This window comes from Heteronotia binoei, chromosome 14 (genome assembly GCF_032191835.1).
Source record: "Heteronotia binoei isolate CCM8104 ecotype False Entrance Well chromosome 14, APGP_CSIRO_Hbin_v1, whole genome shotgun sequence".
Classification (NCBI taxonomy): Eukaryota; Metazoa; Chordata; class Lepidosauria; order Squamata; family Gekkonidae; genus Heteronotia; species Heteronotia binoei.
This window is the reverse complement of record NC_083236.1, coordinates 25,792,747-25,805,297: the sequence shown is the minus strand read 5'-3', so window position 1 is coordinate 25,805,297 and position 12,551 is coordinate 25,792,747. Positions and strand designations below refer to the sequence as shown.

The 12,551-nt window shown below is 43.0% G+C and overlaps 1 protein-coding gene across 1 annotated transcript in view; it reads left to right on the top strand.

Annotated features, from left to right (window-relative positions):
- The first annotated feature begins 1,544 nt into the window (after positions 1-1,544).
- The window catches only part of LOC132582276 (uncharacterized), a 30,220-nt gene continuing 19,213 nt past the window's right edge, over positions 1,545-12,551 (top strand). Inside the window, exons 1-3 of the mRNA XM_060253814.1 lie at positions 1,545-2,040; positions 6,941-7,043; positions 11,915-11,999. Of these exons, the coding sequence (XP_060109797.1) occupies positions 1,739-2,040; positions 6,941-7,043; positions 11,915-11,999 (490 nt within the window). The 5' untranslated portion in view covers positions 1,545-1,738. The remainder of the gene's footprint in view (positions 2,041-6,940; positions 7,044-11,914; positions 12,000-12,551) is intronic.

Genomic DNA, 12,551 nt, shown 5'->3' with positions numbered 1-12,551 from the left:
AACATGTGGAATTCACTGCCACAGGAGGTGGTGATGGCTACAACCATAGCCAGCTTTAAGAGGGGATTGGATAAAAATATGGAGCCGAGGTCCATCAGTGGCTATTAGCCACAGTATATATATATATACCTTGGTACCTGTTGCATCAACCATCACCAGTGGTCTGACCTAGCCTCAGATTGCAAAGCATGGAGGCACACCATCCACCAGGCTGTCTCTTCCTTTGAGAACGCACGCATAGCTGGTCTTGAGGACAAAAGGAGATTGAGGAAGAATCGCATTGCTACAGCATCAACCCCAAATCAGACTTTTCCCTGCAGCCACTGTGGCCGGACCTGCCTGTCCCGTATTGGTCTTGTCAGCCACCAGCGAGCCTGCAGCAGACGTGGATTACTGCACCTTTCTTAAATCTTTGTTCGCGAAGTCAAGCCGAAAAAGATATATATGTGTGTGCACACGCGTGTGTGTATATATATGTGTGTATATGTATGTATGTATATGTAAGTCGCTGATGTATATGTAAGATTGTAAGTCGCTGATGTTGCATGACACTGTTTTAAGTTGTGTTAGTGGTGTTCTGTTATTGTCTGCTTTGGGCCTGTCTTGCAACAGGCTTTCTCTGGGTACCAGTCTAGCTTTCTCAGTTTGTTTCTTGACTTCACCAGGTGGACATTTTAGTTCCAAAAAGGTTTATTGTGGATTTCTTCATGTGAGAATCTCTGTCTTTAGAACTGGAATAGATGTGACTGTAGCACAGAGGCTAGCTGTATACAATGGATCATTTGTATGTTTAGGAAGGTAGTTGGAGGCATGTAAATATGTTTGTCAGTCAGTAGGTTTCCGGTATAAAGTGATGCCTATGCATACATGGTGTATTTTTACAGTAGTGTCCTTATTGCTTAGTTACTTATGCATCTTGACTCTTAATTAGCCCTTCCTGGCAACATCCTTCTCACCCTGCTCATATGTAATAGTTGGGGACTTCTGTTTTAATTCACGCCTTGATCCTCCCTAGTCAGAAGCCAGAAAATAAAAGATCTTCTCTGTGCTCAGAGAATTTATAATCTTCCCTTGGGAGAGTCAATACCCTCTGGGGTCATTCAGCCCCTGCTACCTCAAAAGCAAGGCTTTATAATCTAGCAATCTGGCTGTTAATGCTGTCTGTCCCTTTGGGTGTGATATTCTAGTATAGTAAGAGATTGTCTTCCTTCAACCAGAGCCATTAATTTATGTAAGCACTCAAGTACCCCGTTCTTGGAGCAGGCTAACTCATCCCCTGGTCCCCAGCTCTAAATCTGTAGCTGGAGTACAGTCGCAATTATTGAGATAGTGGGGTGAATTCTTGGGCTGAGGGCATTTTCCCACAAAAGGGTAGAGCAGAGCTGAATCTGTTGTGCGTATATGTGACCCTGTTGATGGCAACTTGGTTCTTCTGTGGTTCGATCGACAGGTTTCCAGACATTCCGTCCTTTCATGCATGACACTGTTGCATCATAGATGCCATCATCAGTAAGGTTCCACTGACCCATCATGTACCCACGATGTCCCATCATTGTGTCTGGGTGCTGTAAATACTGAAAAACAGATTAAAATTGGCCAAAATCAAAACATTACAATAGGATGCTACTGCTGTGATCTGTTCACATATCAGGTGGTTCCCTTCCTTAGCAGCTGGCATGTTTATGCCTCAGTGGAACTCGCTGTTCTTGTGACAAACTCTTCTTGAGTGTTGTGGGAAATGCCACAAAAGAGGAAACATTCACTTGTTGAGCAAAACAAACAGAAGCCTGGTGCAGAGCACAAGTTGGAGACGGGTGATTATCAAGACAGAACTGCCTGTTCAGGTGTCGCAAGACCCATTGTTTGCCCTTCGCCATGCAATCCAAGTCTCTCTGGGGCTCCTGCTGTGGAAACAGGTGATTCACTAGAAATTTCATGGAAGACATTTCTGTCTGTGTTAAGGTCCATGGAAGAATGTTCAGCAAACAAGATGAGCGCCTTGGCCCCGCAGCTAATAACATCTCAACCAGTTTTATTGAGGTAGGGGAACTGTCAATCATTCATTATAGATTGTCGCAAAAAGAACATGAGTATCTCAGAGAAGGCTTTCCCCCCGCAAACCCCCCACCCCCGAGATGCCGGCTGGAGCTCCTGTGAAGGGTTATCAGCCATTAGAAGGGCCCTGTTGGTCTCTGTTGGGGTTTCTGGAATTCCCTCTGGAGAGAGTCTGCTCCTTAGCCAGGAAATCAGCTGTCATCTGTTGGTTTTATTAAGTCTGACAGCTCCTGCTGTTTTTTAATTTTAAAAACCCACAGTCATGGTTAACAACATTACTGGGTGCTTCCATACACGCGAAATAATGCAGTTTCAATCCATCTCAGTGACCGTTTGCAAGTGGATTTTGCCATTTCACAAACTAAAATCTAGTTGCAAAGTGTATTCAAGGTGGATTGAAAATGCATTCAGTCTTTATTATTCAAGTACTTTTACAACTGTTGGACAAAGAGTCTTGGATAAAATGAAACAAATGAGCCCCGTATGTTTATTTCTACAATACAAATAGACTGGAAGGCCTTAAAACGGAAAGTGAAATGAATGAAGACTCTCATTCACTTTTAGTTTTTCATTCATTTTTGGTTATTCAAAGTATAAAGACATTTTAAATTCACTGAAAGGATACAGGAAGTGTGAGAGCATCAAAAATGACAAACTCTCAAGTTCTGAAGTTTCTCTAGAGTTCCCCTTCTGTTTAGCTTTGCCTACGTTGCCTCCATCCAGTTGAGAACATCCCTGGTAGATTATACTTAGGGTCTATTTTTCTTTGTCCCACTGTGGCCAACCAAAATGCCCTTGGAATGACCCACTAGCAGGTCCAAAGCCTTGCTGCCTGCCCCTGCAGTGGTATTCGGTGATAAATGATGTGCAGAAAGGGATACAGAAGGGTAATGGCATTCAATGGCAAACACTTGGAGGATGATGTCATGTGGATTCTCTGAAAAACTCTCTTCCAGTCTGAGATCCAGAGTGCATCAGATCTTCCATGTGGAAGCAGCTTTCGGTAGCTGTTGGGTTATTTCTAAGCCTTTTAAAATTACCTCTAAAATGGGTATCCTTTCTCCGATCTTCTTCTGATCCACTGGAGGAGTATTAGAAAAGCTCAAAATTTATGCTGATAAAATGAAAACCAGGAGAAAAGACTGACTGGGTCTTATGGATATCAATGGCAAATGAGAATGAATGAAGAAAAGGAATTAATAAAAATGAGAAGCTCATGTAGTGAGAAGTGAAGACGCACAGGAGAAATTAAAGGGGTTTTTACTGCACAATTCTGGAGAAGAGCTGGGAGTTGATCATTCATCCTCTTCTCTCGGGAAAAATAGAGCATTTTTCTGGTTGCCTTGAACTTGTTTTCATTGACTAATTTTATATATTATTATTTACTGTTTATTTTCATTTACTATATTTTAATGTTGGCCAAAAAATGGTACTCTGTTATCTTCCTCTCTTTTGAGTAGAAAATGCACATTCTTTAAAAAAAAAATGTAAGTACATTAAAATCCTTTACAGTTTGTATCTTATTTTACCATCTTTTGAAATAGATGTGATAAACTGAATTCAGTTAGCCCAACACAGTCCAATACTCTTCCTTTCCAAACAGTACCAAACAGGTCAACTCAATCAAGGATAAAGAATTCAAAATTTGTCCAGTCTTCAGGTGAAAGACTTATTTGCATTTTTCAATTGACAGGCAGGTTCAATTGATCTGTTAAATTAGGTTAACAATTAGTTCTTAGTGGCTCCAATAGATCCTAGTAAGAATGATGAAACAGATGGATTGGCTGTTAGACAGGGAGAGATGGCTTCTCTCAGGTGGCCAATTCTGAGGCAGCAAAGCGTCAGTGATTTGGTTCTTACAGGATTACCACTGGAGGAGATGAAAGGGAAGAAAGAGAAGATTGACTATATTTTAATAGCTGAGGTCTAAAAGGAAAACATGAGTAGTCAAGTTGGTATCTATGTAAGGTTGGATATGTTCTGGAACTCTGATCTCCCCCACCCCCCTCCATGTCAGAACATTATAGTTCTCTCTGATGTCATACTCTCTACAGAACTTCCATGAGGTATTTCCTCAGACATAATATGGAGAAAATAAACAAATGCTCTGCCTTCGCATATGAGACCTTTGCACTAAATGCAAGTTCCTTTACATGGGGAAGGTTATATTGGGTTTCTGGGAGCTGCTACCAATCTTCAGAAGGCAATTAGAAAGGAAAAACTGGATGCAGTCCTGTCTGGTGCTGAAATACTTGTCTTCATGAGGATTTCGTTATCTGCTCATGCTCTAGGTTTAGCGTTTTCACTGCGGGCCTAGAGTACTTTTCAGTACAAAGTAGTTTCATATATCAAGCACTAATTTTATTAATGTGCAGAACTGGAAAATTAAAAGAATTCCTCGCTACAGGACCATCATCCTAAGTTCTGTTGACAGCTTTTTCATAAGAGGAGGGAAGGGGGTAAAATTCTCTTTTCTGCATTCTCAGTAGCATTATAAAGGGAGGGGGAATGGGCAAGTGTTCATCTTTTTATCCTTTGAAGGGTTAAACCACAAAGGGGCAGATTGCATGGACGGTTGCCAGCCTCCCAGTGAGGGCTGTGGATCTCCCAGAATTACAGCTGGTCTGCAGGCTGAAAAGTTCAGTTCCCCAGCAGACTATGGTAGCTTTAAAGAGGGGGAGGGGTCTACACATCCCTCCACATCCCCCAGGGTACACCCCCAAATCTCCAGGAATTTCTCAGTCTGGAGTTAGCAAACCCATTGCAGACCTGAGCTACACTAACCTTGCCTGGAACTTAGCTATTAAAAGCTCTGGATGATTTGCTATCTCTGTCTCTTCTTTGTTTTGCCCTCTTCTCATCTCCGGCTACACAGTCAGCTATGCTGTTTGCTCTTCAGTTTTTACTACTTTGTTGTCTCTTCTTTTCTCTGACAATTCTGCCCTTTCTCCCTTGCTGTCCCTTAGCTTAGAAATACCTCCCAGAATTTATCTGGTGCCATCTCTTCATCTTCCCTTCAATTCCCATCCCTTACATGGAGCCTTAACCCCTCACAGTCCTCACCTAGTGTACATAACAATATTTGCACTTATTACATTACTTTTACCTTTTCTTCCAGTCCTCTTCCATCTCCCTCTCACTTGTGAAATTTGTAGGCTCTTTGGGGCATGGACCTGTCTTTTTGCTTGTCTCTCTGTAAAAAAAAAAATAGTACACTGATGGCACTGTATAAGTAGTAGTTGTGTTATGTTAACTAAAAGGGTTTAGTGGCCTTTTAATGTCTTCTAGATTCATTGAGGAGGCAGAAGCTTCCATGGGCTAGAGCCCACTTTATCCCATGCAGCAAGTGAAACATCACTTAGCAGACTATATTGCAAGGACAAAATTCTGGCCAGAAGATTAAAAGGCCATGAAATACAACTGATGCAGCCCTTAACAGTACGTGAGATAAACACCATTTGCAATCCTTGTAATTAGCAATAACCTGGCTATGTCGTTTCACACCTGTAGTGGCCAATAATAAATTTGTCAGTTCTGTGTTAACTTCTGGTTCATATAATCAAACTTCCTATTCTAATTCAGGGTTTCTTTTCCTTTGGAATCTTTCTTGAAGTTATTTTTGTTGACGAATGACAACTTACGGGTGTTTAGCTATTTTCACTCTGCTGGGACCAGGCCATGTAGGAGGTTTATTTTCTGGATATCACTCTGAACCTATCTGATAAACACATAAATGCTCCCTTTTATCAGAAAACTATTCACTGTGAAATAGACCTCTGCCATTCTTGATACCGTCCAGAGCATGCCACACAATCCATAACCTGCATCAAGCAATTACATTGATTGTGTACGTGCCCTGTGCAATATTCCCTTCCCTCTAATCCTCCCTCCCCCTTTGACTGAAGTAGTTCACATCTTGAGCAGAACACAAATGCTGCAATCTTAAAATGGACAATAGGCAGCGCAAGACCCTGTGCGGCTCTAGATTGCTCCTGAGTGGGGGTTCCTGTGTTAATGAGCAGCTGCTCACATGCACAGCTTAGTGGGAACACTGGCCCTGTGCTTATCTTTGAGTTTGTTCCATTGCTGCAGAAGTTTCACATCATGCTCCAGCCCGTAAAAGCTTATAAACCTGTTAATCTTTAAGGTGCCACAAAATTCCTTCCTAGTTCTGTGGCTACAGACTGCTATGATGACCCAACTTGATTGAAAAATGAATATCTTTAGTTATATATGTAACAAAATATAGCAGTTAGAATGTGGGCAGGCAACCCTAGACATGTGTTCCAGTGAGCAAGCAGCACACTGGAACCAAGGCAAGCCATGGAGATGCTGCTAAAACTAGCAGGGTGGGAGAAGACAACAGGCATGTTAAGTTTGCTGACTCCTGGAGCAGAACAGACACAAGGCAGGTCCAAGATGAGCCACTAAACCACTGGTGGTGCCCCTGGAGTGTGGCTTGCTTTTAAGTGTGTCTGGCCAAATTTCTACACAGCCCTTCCCTTTGTTTTATGGCACTCTAACATGTTTGCAAATAATGTTGTGCTTGTACCGAAAAGATTGTCTACCCTGCATTAGATGTTTTTGCTTTCCAAATTCTCCCCACCATCAAAGCCCTGCTCTAGATATGTAGGGGCAAGACAACAGCAGTGCCTCATTCTTTTTCCTTGTGATTTTGGTAGCTCTTAGGCAAGTATGTGCAATGTTCCCTACACTCTTGCTGTATGCTTGTACAAAGTCTCATCCTGGGCCATTTCATTGATAATTCTTGTTCCTGCACTGTACAAGGCAAAATGACAAAAATATGCAAAAAATTGCATATATTGATTTTGTGATTGATTTGTAATGTCTCCTCCATGCATTTTTCTCCATTCTAATTCTTTAGGAAAAAAATTGCCATCAAACCTGAAAAAATAAGAAAAGGCCGATCAAGTGCTCTCCCTGTTATACTGAAACCTGGTGAAAAACCAAATGCAACACTCCAAAAGGTGAGCAAAGGTTATTTTAAGGCAGCATCACGTTTGTCATTTCCCACTTGCAGGTCTCGGATTCAGCGGGAGCTCACCGGAGCACAGCTCCTGAACGTTTCTGACAATTCCACCTTCTTCCCACCTTGTCCATTGAATAGTTGGTGCCGCTGCATAACAATCCTGGATGAGCTCCACCACCTATTTTCCTACAAAACGACCCCTGCCCACTTGTATTACAGGATATGAGGATGGTGAGGATTGTGGTTTCTCAAAAAGGTGAATAGGATTTTAAAAGGTAAATTTCTAGTCTAGGGGGAGTTTGGCTCATACCCTGTTTTAGCTGAAGTGAAACAGTTAGACAACTGGTGTCTGGTCCTCTTCCCAATCTTGAGGAAATGAAGTGATTTTAGCTTGCCAAAGGATGGTTTGGTTAAATGCCAAATCAGTCCCAAATTAAAATATAGGAGTCACAACTTCTCTTTTAATTTGTGTATATATGCTGCCACCAGGAATTTAATTCCAAATACTTTATTTAATGTTACCAACTGGATTTGTGCCCAAGCTCTAAGGCTTCTTCACTATGTGGCCCTGAGGATGAGACTCTTATGTTAAGCTCGAGAGTCATGGAGTAAAAGGACAGGTCCTCTTGTGGATCAAAAACTGGCTAATTAATAGGAAGCAGAGAGTGAGTATAGTTTGGTGTAGTGGTTAAGTGTGCGGACTCTTATCTGGGAGAACCGGGTTTGATTCCCCACTCCTCCACTTGCAGCTGCTGGAATGGCCTTGGGTAAGCCATAGCTCTGGCAAAGGTTGTCCTTGAAAGGGCAGCTGCTGTGAGAGCCCTCTCAGCCCCACCCACCTCACAGGGTGTTTGTTGTGGGGGAGGAAGGTAAAGGAGATTGTGAGCCGCTCTGAGACTCTTTGGAGTGGAGGGCGGGATATAAATCCAATATCATCATCATCATAAATGGGCAGTATTCGCAGTGAAAGATGGTAAGCAGTGGGGTGCTGCAGGGCTCAGTACTGGGTCCCATGCTCTTTAACTTGTTCATTAATGATCTGGAGTTGGGAGTAAGCAGTGAAGTGGCCAAGTTTGCAGATGACACTAAATTGTTCAGGGTGGTGAGAACCAGAGAGGATTGTGAGGCACTCCAAAGGGATCTGTTGAGACTGGGTGAGTGGGCATCAACGTGGCAGGTGAGGTTCAGTGTGGCCAAGTGCAAAGTAATACACATTGGGGCCATGAATCCCAGCTATAAATACAAGTTGATGGGTTGTGAACTGGCAGAGACTGACCAAGAGAGAGATCTTGGGGTCATGGTAGATAACTCACTGAAAATGTCAAGACAGTGCGATTGCAATAAAAAAGGCCAATGCTATGCTGGGAATTATTAGGAAGGGAATTGAAAACAAATCAGCCAGTATCATAATGCCCCTGTATAAATCGATGTCGCGGTCTCATTTGGAGTACTGTGTGCAATTCTGGTCACTGCACCTCAAAAAGGATATTATAGCATTGGAAAAAGTGCAGAAAAGGGCAACTGGAATGATTAAAGGTTTGGAACACTTTCCCTATGAAGAAAGGATAAAACGCTTGGGGCTCTTTAGCTTGGAGAAACATCGACTGCGGGGTGACATGATAGAGGTTTACAAGATTATGCATGGGATGGTGAAAGTAGAGAAAGAAGTCCTTTTCTCGCTTTCTCACAATACAAGAACTCGTGGGCTTTCAATGAAATTGTTGAGCGGTCAGGTTAGAACGGATAAAAGGAAGAACGGTACTTCTTCACCCAAAGGGTGATTAACATGTGGAATTCACTGCCACAGGAGGTGGTGGCGGCTACAAGCATAGCCAGCTTCAAGATTGGATAAAAATATGGAGCAGAGGTCCATCAGTGGGTATTAGCCACTATGTGTGTGTGTGTGTGTGTGTGTGTATATATGTATGTATGTATGTATGTTTTGGCTACTGTGTGATACAGAGTGTTGGACTGGATGGGCCATTGGCCTGATCCAACATGGCTTCTCTTATGTTCTTATTAAAATCATAGGACTCCAAGATAATTTAAAACAAAATCTTTATTTGTACAATAAGCAAGGTGTTTATAGCTTAATTCTTCAATGAATGATAATAACTTCTGACTGAGGTGTCACACTGTTTCACTCCACACCCTCCTCATTTTCAAATCCTTCTTTCTATACTTAACCTTCTGTCAGCTTCTGTGTCTGACACGCCTATAATACTCTGACAAGATTAGGTTTTGGCTCTCTATCTAGCCTTTATACGCCCTCTAAGTATTCTTCATTTTTGTTGATTGACTCTTAATACTTTTCACAGAACTCTATAGAATTCTAATCAGAAGGCTGCTTCTCAGACTCTTTAGGCTGTTGACTGATCATGACTGACAGTTAACTGTTAGGAGTTAACTGCTGATCTCTCTCTCTCTCTCCATACTTAGCTCTGGCCACACACTCTTAGTCACCAACCAATCACTTCACTCACTCATTCCTTGTCTTTCACCCCCCCTTTCTGTATTGCAACTTACCAACAATTAAAGGAACAAACATATACATTCAAATCATTACAATAGGTCAGGGGTGGCCAACAGTAGCTCTCCAGATGTTTTTTGCCTATAACTCCCATCAGCCCCAGCTAGCATGGCCAATGGCTGGGGCTGATGGGAGTTGTAGGCAAAAAAACATCTGGAGAGCTACCATTGGCCACCCTTACAATAGGTAATCCTGACCTTGGTCCTGGAAGAAAAGGGTGGCTTGGCATCTATTGCTGAGGACATGGCAAGTCCTATTTGGTGCAGCTGATACTAGCCAGGATGTTGGTACAGTATAGGGTTGGTGCAGTATACAAGGCAGAGTGGCTACAAAGTTGCATAGATCCATCTTACACGGTAGCCACCAGATCTAATAAAGCACCTTTGCAGAGTGCATGTATAAATAGTGTGCTTCGGGGGATATGTTAGGAATACTGTGGCCTGACCACCACCCACCTGGCTGCCTGACGGACTTCCTGACTGAACTCATGAAGGTTTTCTTGGGTTTAGTATTAGAAACTGGCTTGTGGTCCCGGGAGAATACAACTTTCATCTCCAAAGCACCTTACCTGGAATGGCTCAGGACTTTGTGGCTTTTACATTCACCATGGGGCTGTGCCAGTATATTTGAAGGTCATACTAGAAATTTTGTACTTGGTTGGGCGAGGAAGACTTCAGTGTCACTGATGTCATGGACAGATCATTACTGAGTAAGAATGATACCTGCAGAACTTCATTAATATCTGCCGAGTGTGAGACCAGTTAAAAGGATATGTCCCTGAAGACTCTGGGTGCCTGTGGACTTCTAGAAAGATGGCAGTTAATCTAACAGGCTCTTCTTGTGAGGTTCTGGTCAATGATTCCTGAAATAAGGAACTGAATTGGACGTTTCTCACTCCCATAGCTCTGCTTAGTGCTTTTTTTTTCAGAAAAAGCCCAGCAGGCGCTCATTTGCATATTAGACCACACTGCCTGGCCTGGGAGCATGTGGCTGCCACGTGACGGGTTGGGCCAGCCAGAGCCCCACTCCTGTGGGTTCCAGCAGGGAAAAGGCCCTGGCTCCACCCCTAATGCAATCTGGTTTTGAGTCTGGTTTGGGGACTGAGGCACCATTAATCGCGCTGGTGGATAATCTCTGTTTGCTAGTAGTTAAGAGAAAGCCATCTGTTTTTTTCCTCCTTGATCTACCTACATATAATGGAGCATTTTGTTAGAGCCTTAAGAAAATGGAGAGGAAAATAAGGAGGCAATGTTCCAATGGCTTCAGTCTCCTTAGATTCAGAGCTTCCATCAATGTTGTGGGATCTGCTGCTTGGGACTTTCCCAGGGCTCAGCTTTCTCATCCATGCTCCTATTTATTGATAATTAATATTTATTCATTCCTAACTATGGGAATATGCTGATGCCCCCAGCACTGTATTTCATTCCCTAAGCCCCCAGAGTTGACTGTAACTGGCCCGAACTAGTGCTTGGAAGCCATTGTCCAGCAGCTAAAGAAAGCTGAATCCACACAAAGGAGAGATGATGCTAGCTGAGAAAGTTAATGCTCTGGATGAAAATGACCTATCAACTCTAGATGGAGGGAGTACACTTGTACATTGCAGATCATAATGCCTGGGGAGTGCTCTTGGACGTAGCCTTGCAGATAGAGAATCAGATTGACTCCCGTGTAAAGTGCGTTACTGTGATCAGCACGTGGATGACTGTGGCTAAATTCTGGCGCTCAGAAAAGGACTGCCAGCTTGCCTGCCAGCCAGAGTGGTGAAAAGTGCTACATACTACAGAGGAGATTTGCAACTGCAGCCTTCTGAAGCTAGGAAACTGCTCTTTCAAGGGGAATGGCAAACCTGCCCAGAACAGGCTGACTCCTGAGTTTTATCTGGACTGAGCTTCAGTGTATTGCCTCTTTTCCAGCCCCTTCTCCCTTCTGTGCAATGGCTCAGAACCTCTCTGCCTGCCTGCCATGAATCAAATGAAAGGCATAGAGTGGGTAGAGTGTTATCTGCTCGTTGACGCTTTGCTCATTTGTCCCCAGACCCCAACCTGCAGCAGAAGGGAGCTCTGACTCTTCAAAACTTATACCTGGGAAATCTTGTTGTTCTTTAAAGCTACTGGACTCAGATCTTGTTGTTCTACTGCGGACTACCATGGCTACCCACCTGAAATGATGTAGATATTTAAAAGCTCAGTAAGCAGCCTGCTTCCTTCCCTATGGTAGCTATTTGGAAACCGCTGCTCTGAAACTCTCACTATACTTTTTTTTTTACTTGAGTACGTTTCCGAATTATATTGATCAGTAGCATCCTGTACGTCTCTCCTTCCTTCTGTCGTTTTCCATAGGAAAGGGAACCGAGTGCCGTTGTTCACAGCTCAAAGCAAGATGCAGATAAAATTAGAACTGGCTCAGATCAACTTGATTCCTGCAGTAAGCAAAGTTTTTATATTACATGCCTCTCTTACTTTATGATTATAGGTAACTTTTGTAAAATTAGCTTCAGTGGCTACTAGCCATTGTGATTAAAACAGAACCTCCACATTCAAAGACAGTAAAACTCGGAATACCAGTGTTAGGAGAAGGGTGGAATTCTTGCAGGAGCTCCTTTGCATATTAGGCCACACTTCCCTTATGTAGCCAATCCTCCAAGAGTTTACAAAAAAGAGCCTTGTAAGCTCTTGGAGGATTGGCTACATCAGGGGTGTGTGGCCTAATATGCAAAGGAGCTCCTGCTAGAATTCCACCCCTGGTTAGGAGGAAACATCAGGGGAAGGCTTTGTCCTCTATATGCTGCTGTGGCCCTCCAGAGGAACCAACTGGACTAGACAGAGCACTGGTTTGATTCAGCAGGGTTGCTCTTATGTTCTTAGCTTAACTAGATATGAAAAATCAGCATAATAAAAGTCAGTCCATGCACTGTGCGCCACAGTGACCGGAGTTCTTAAACTAATGTAACTACTTGTGTTCAGTCTTGTGTTCTTT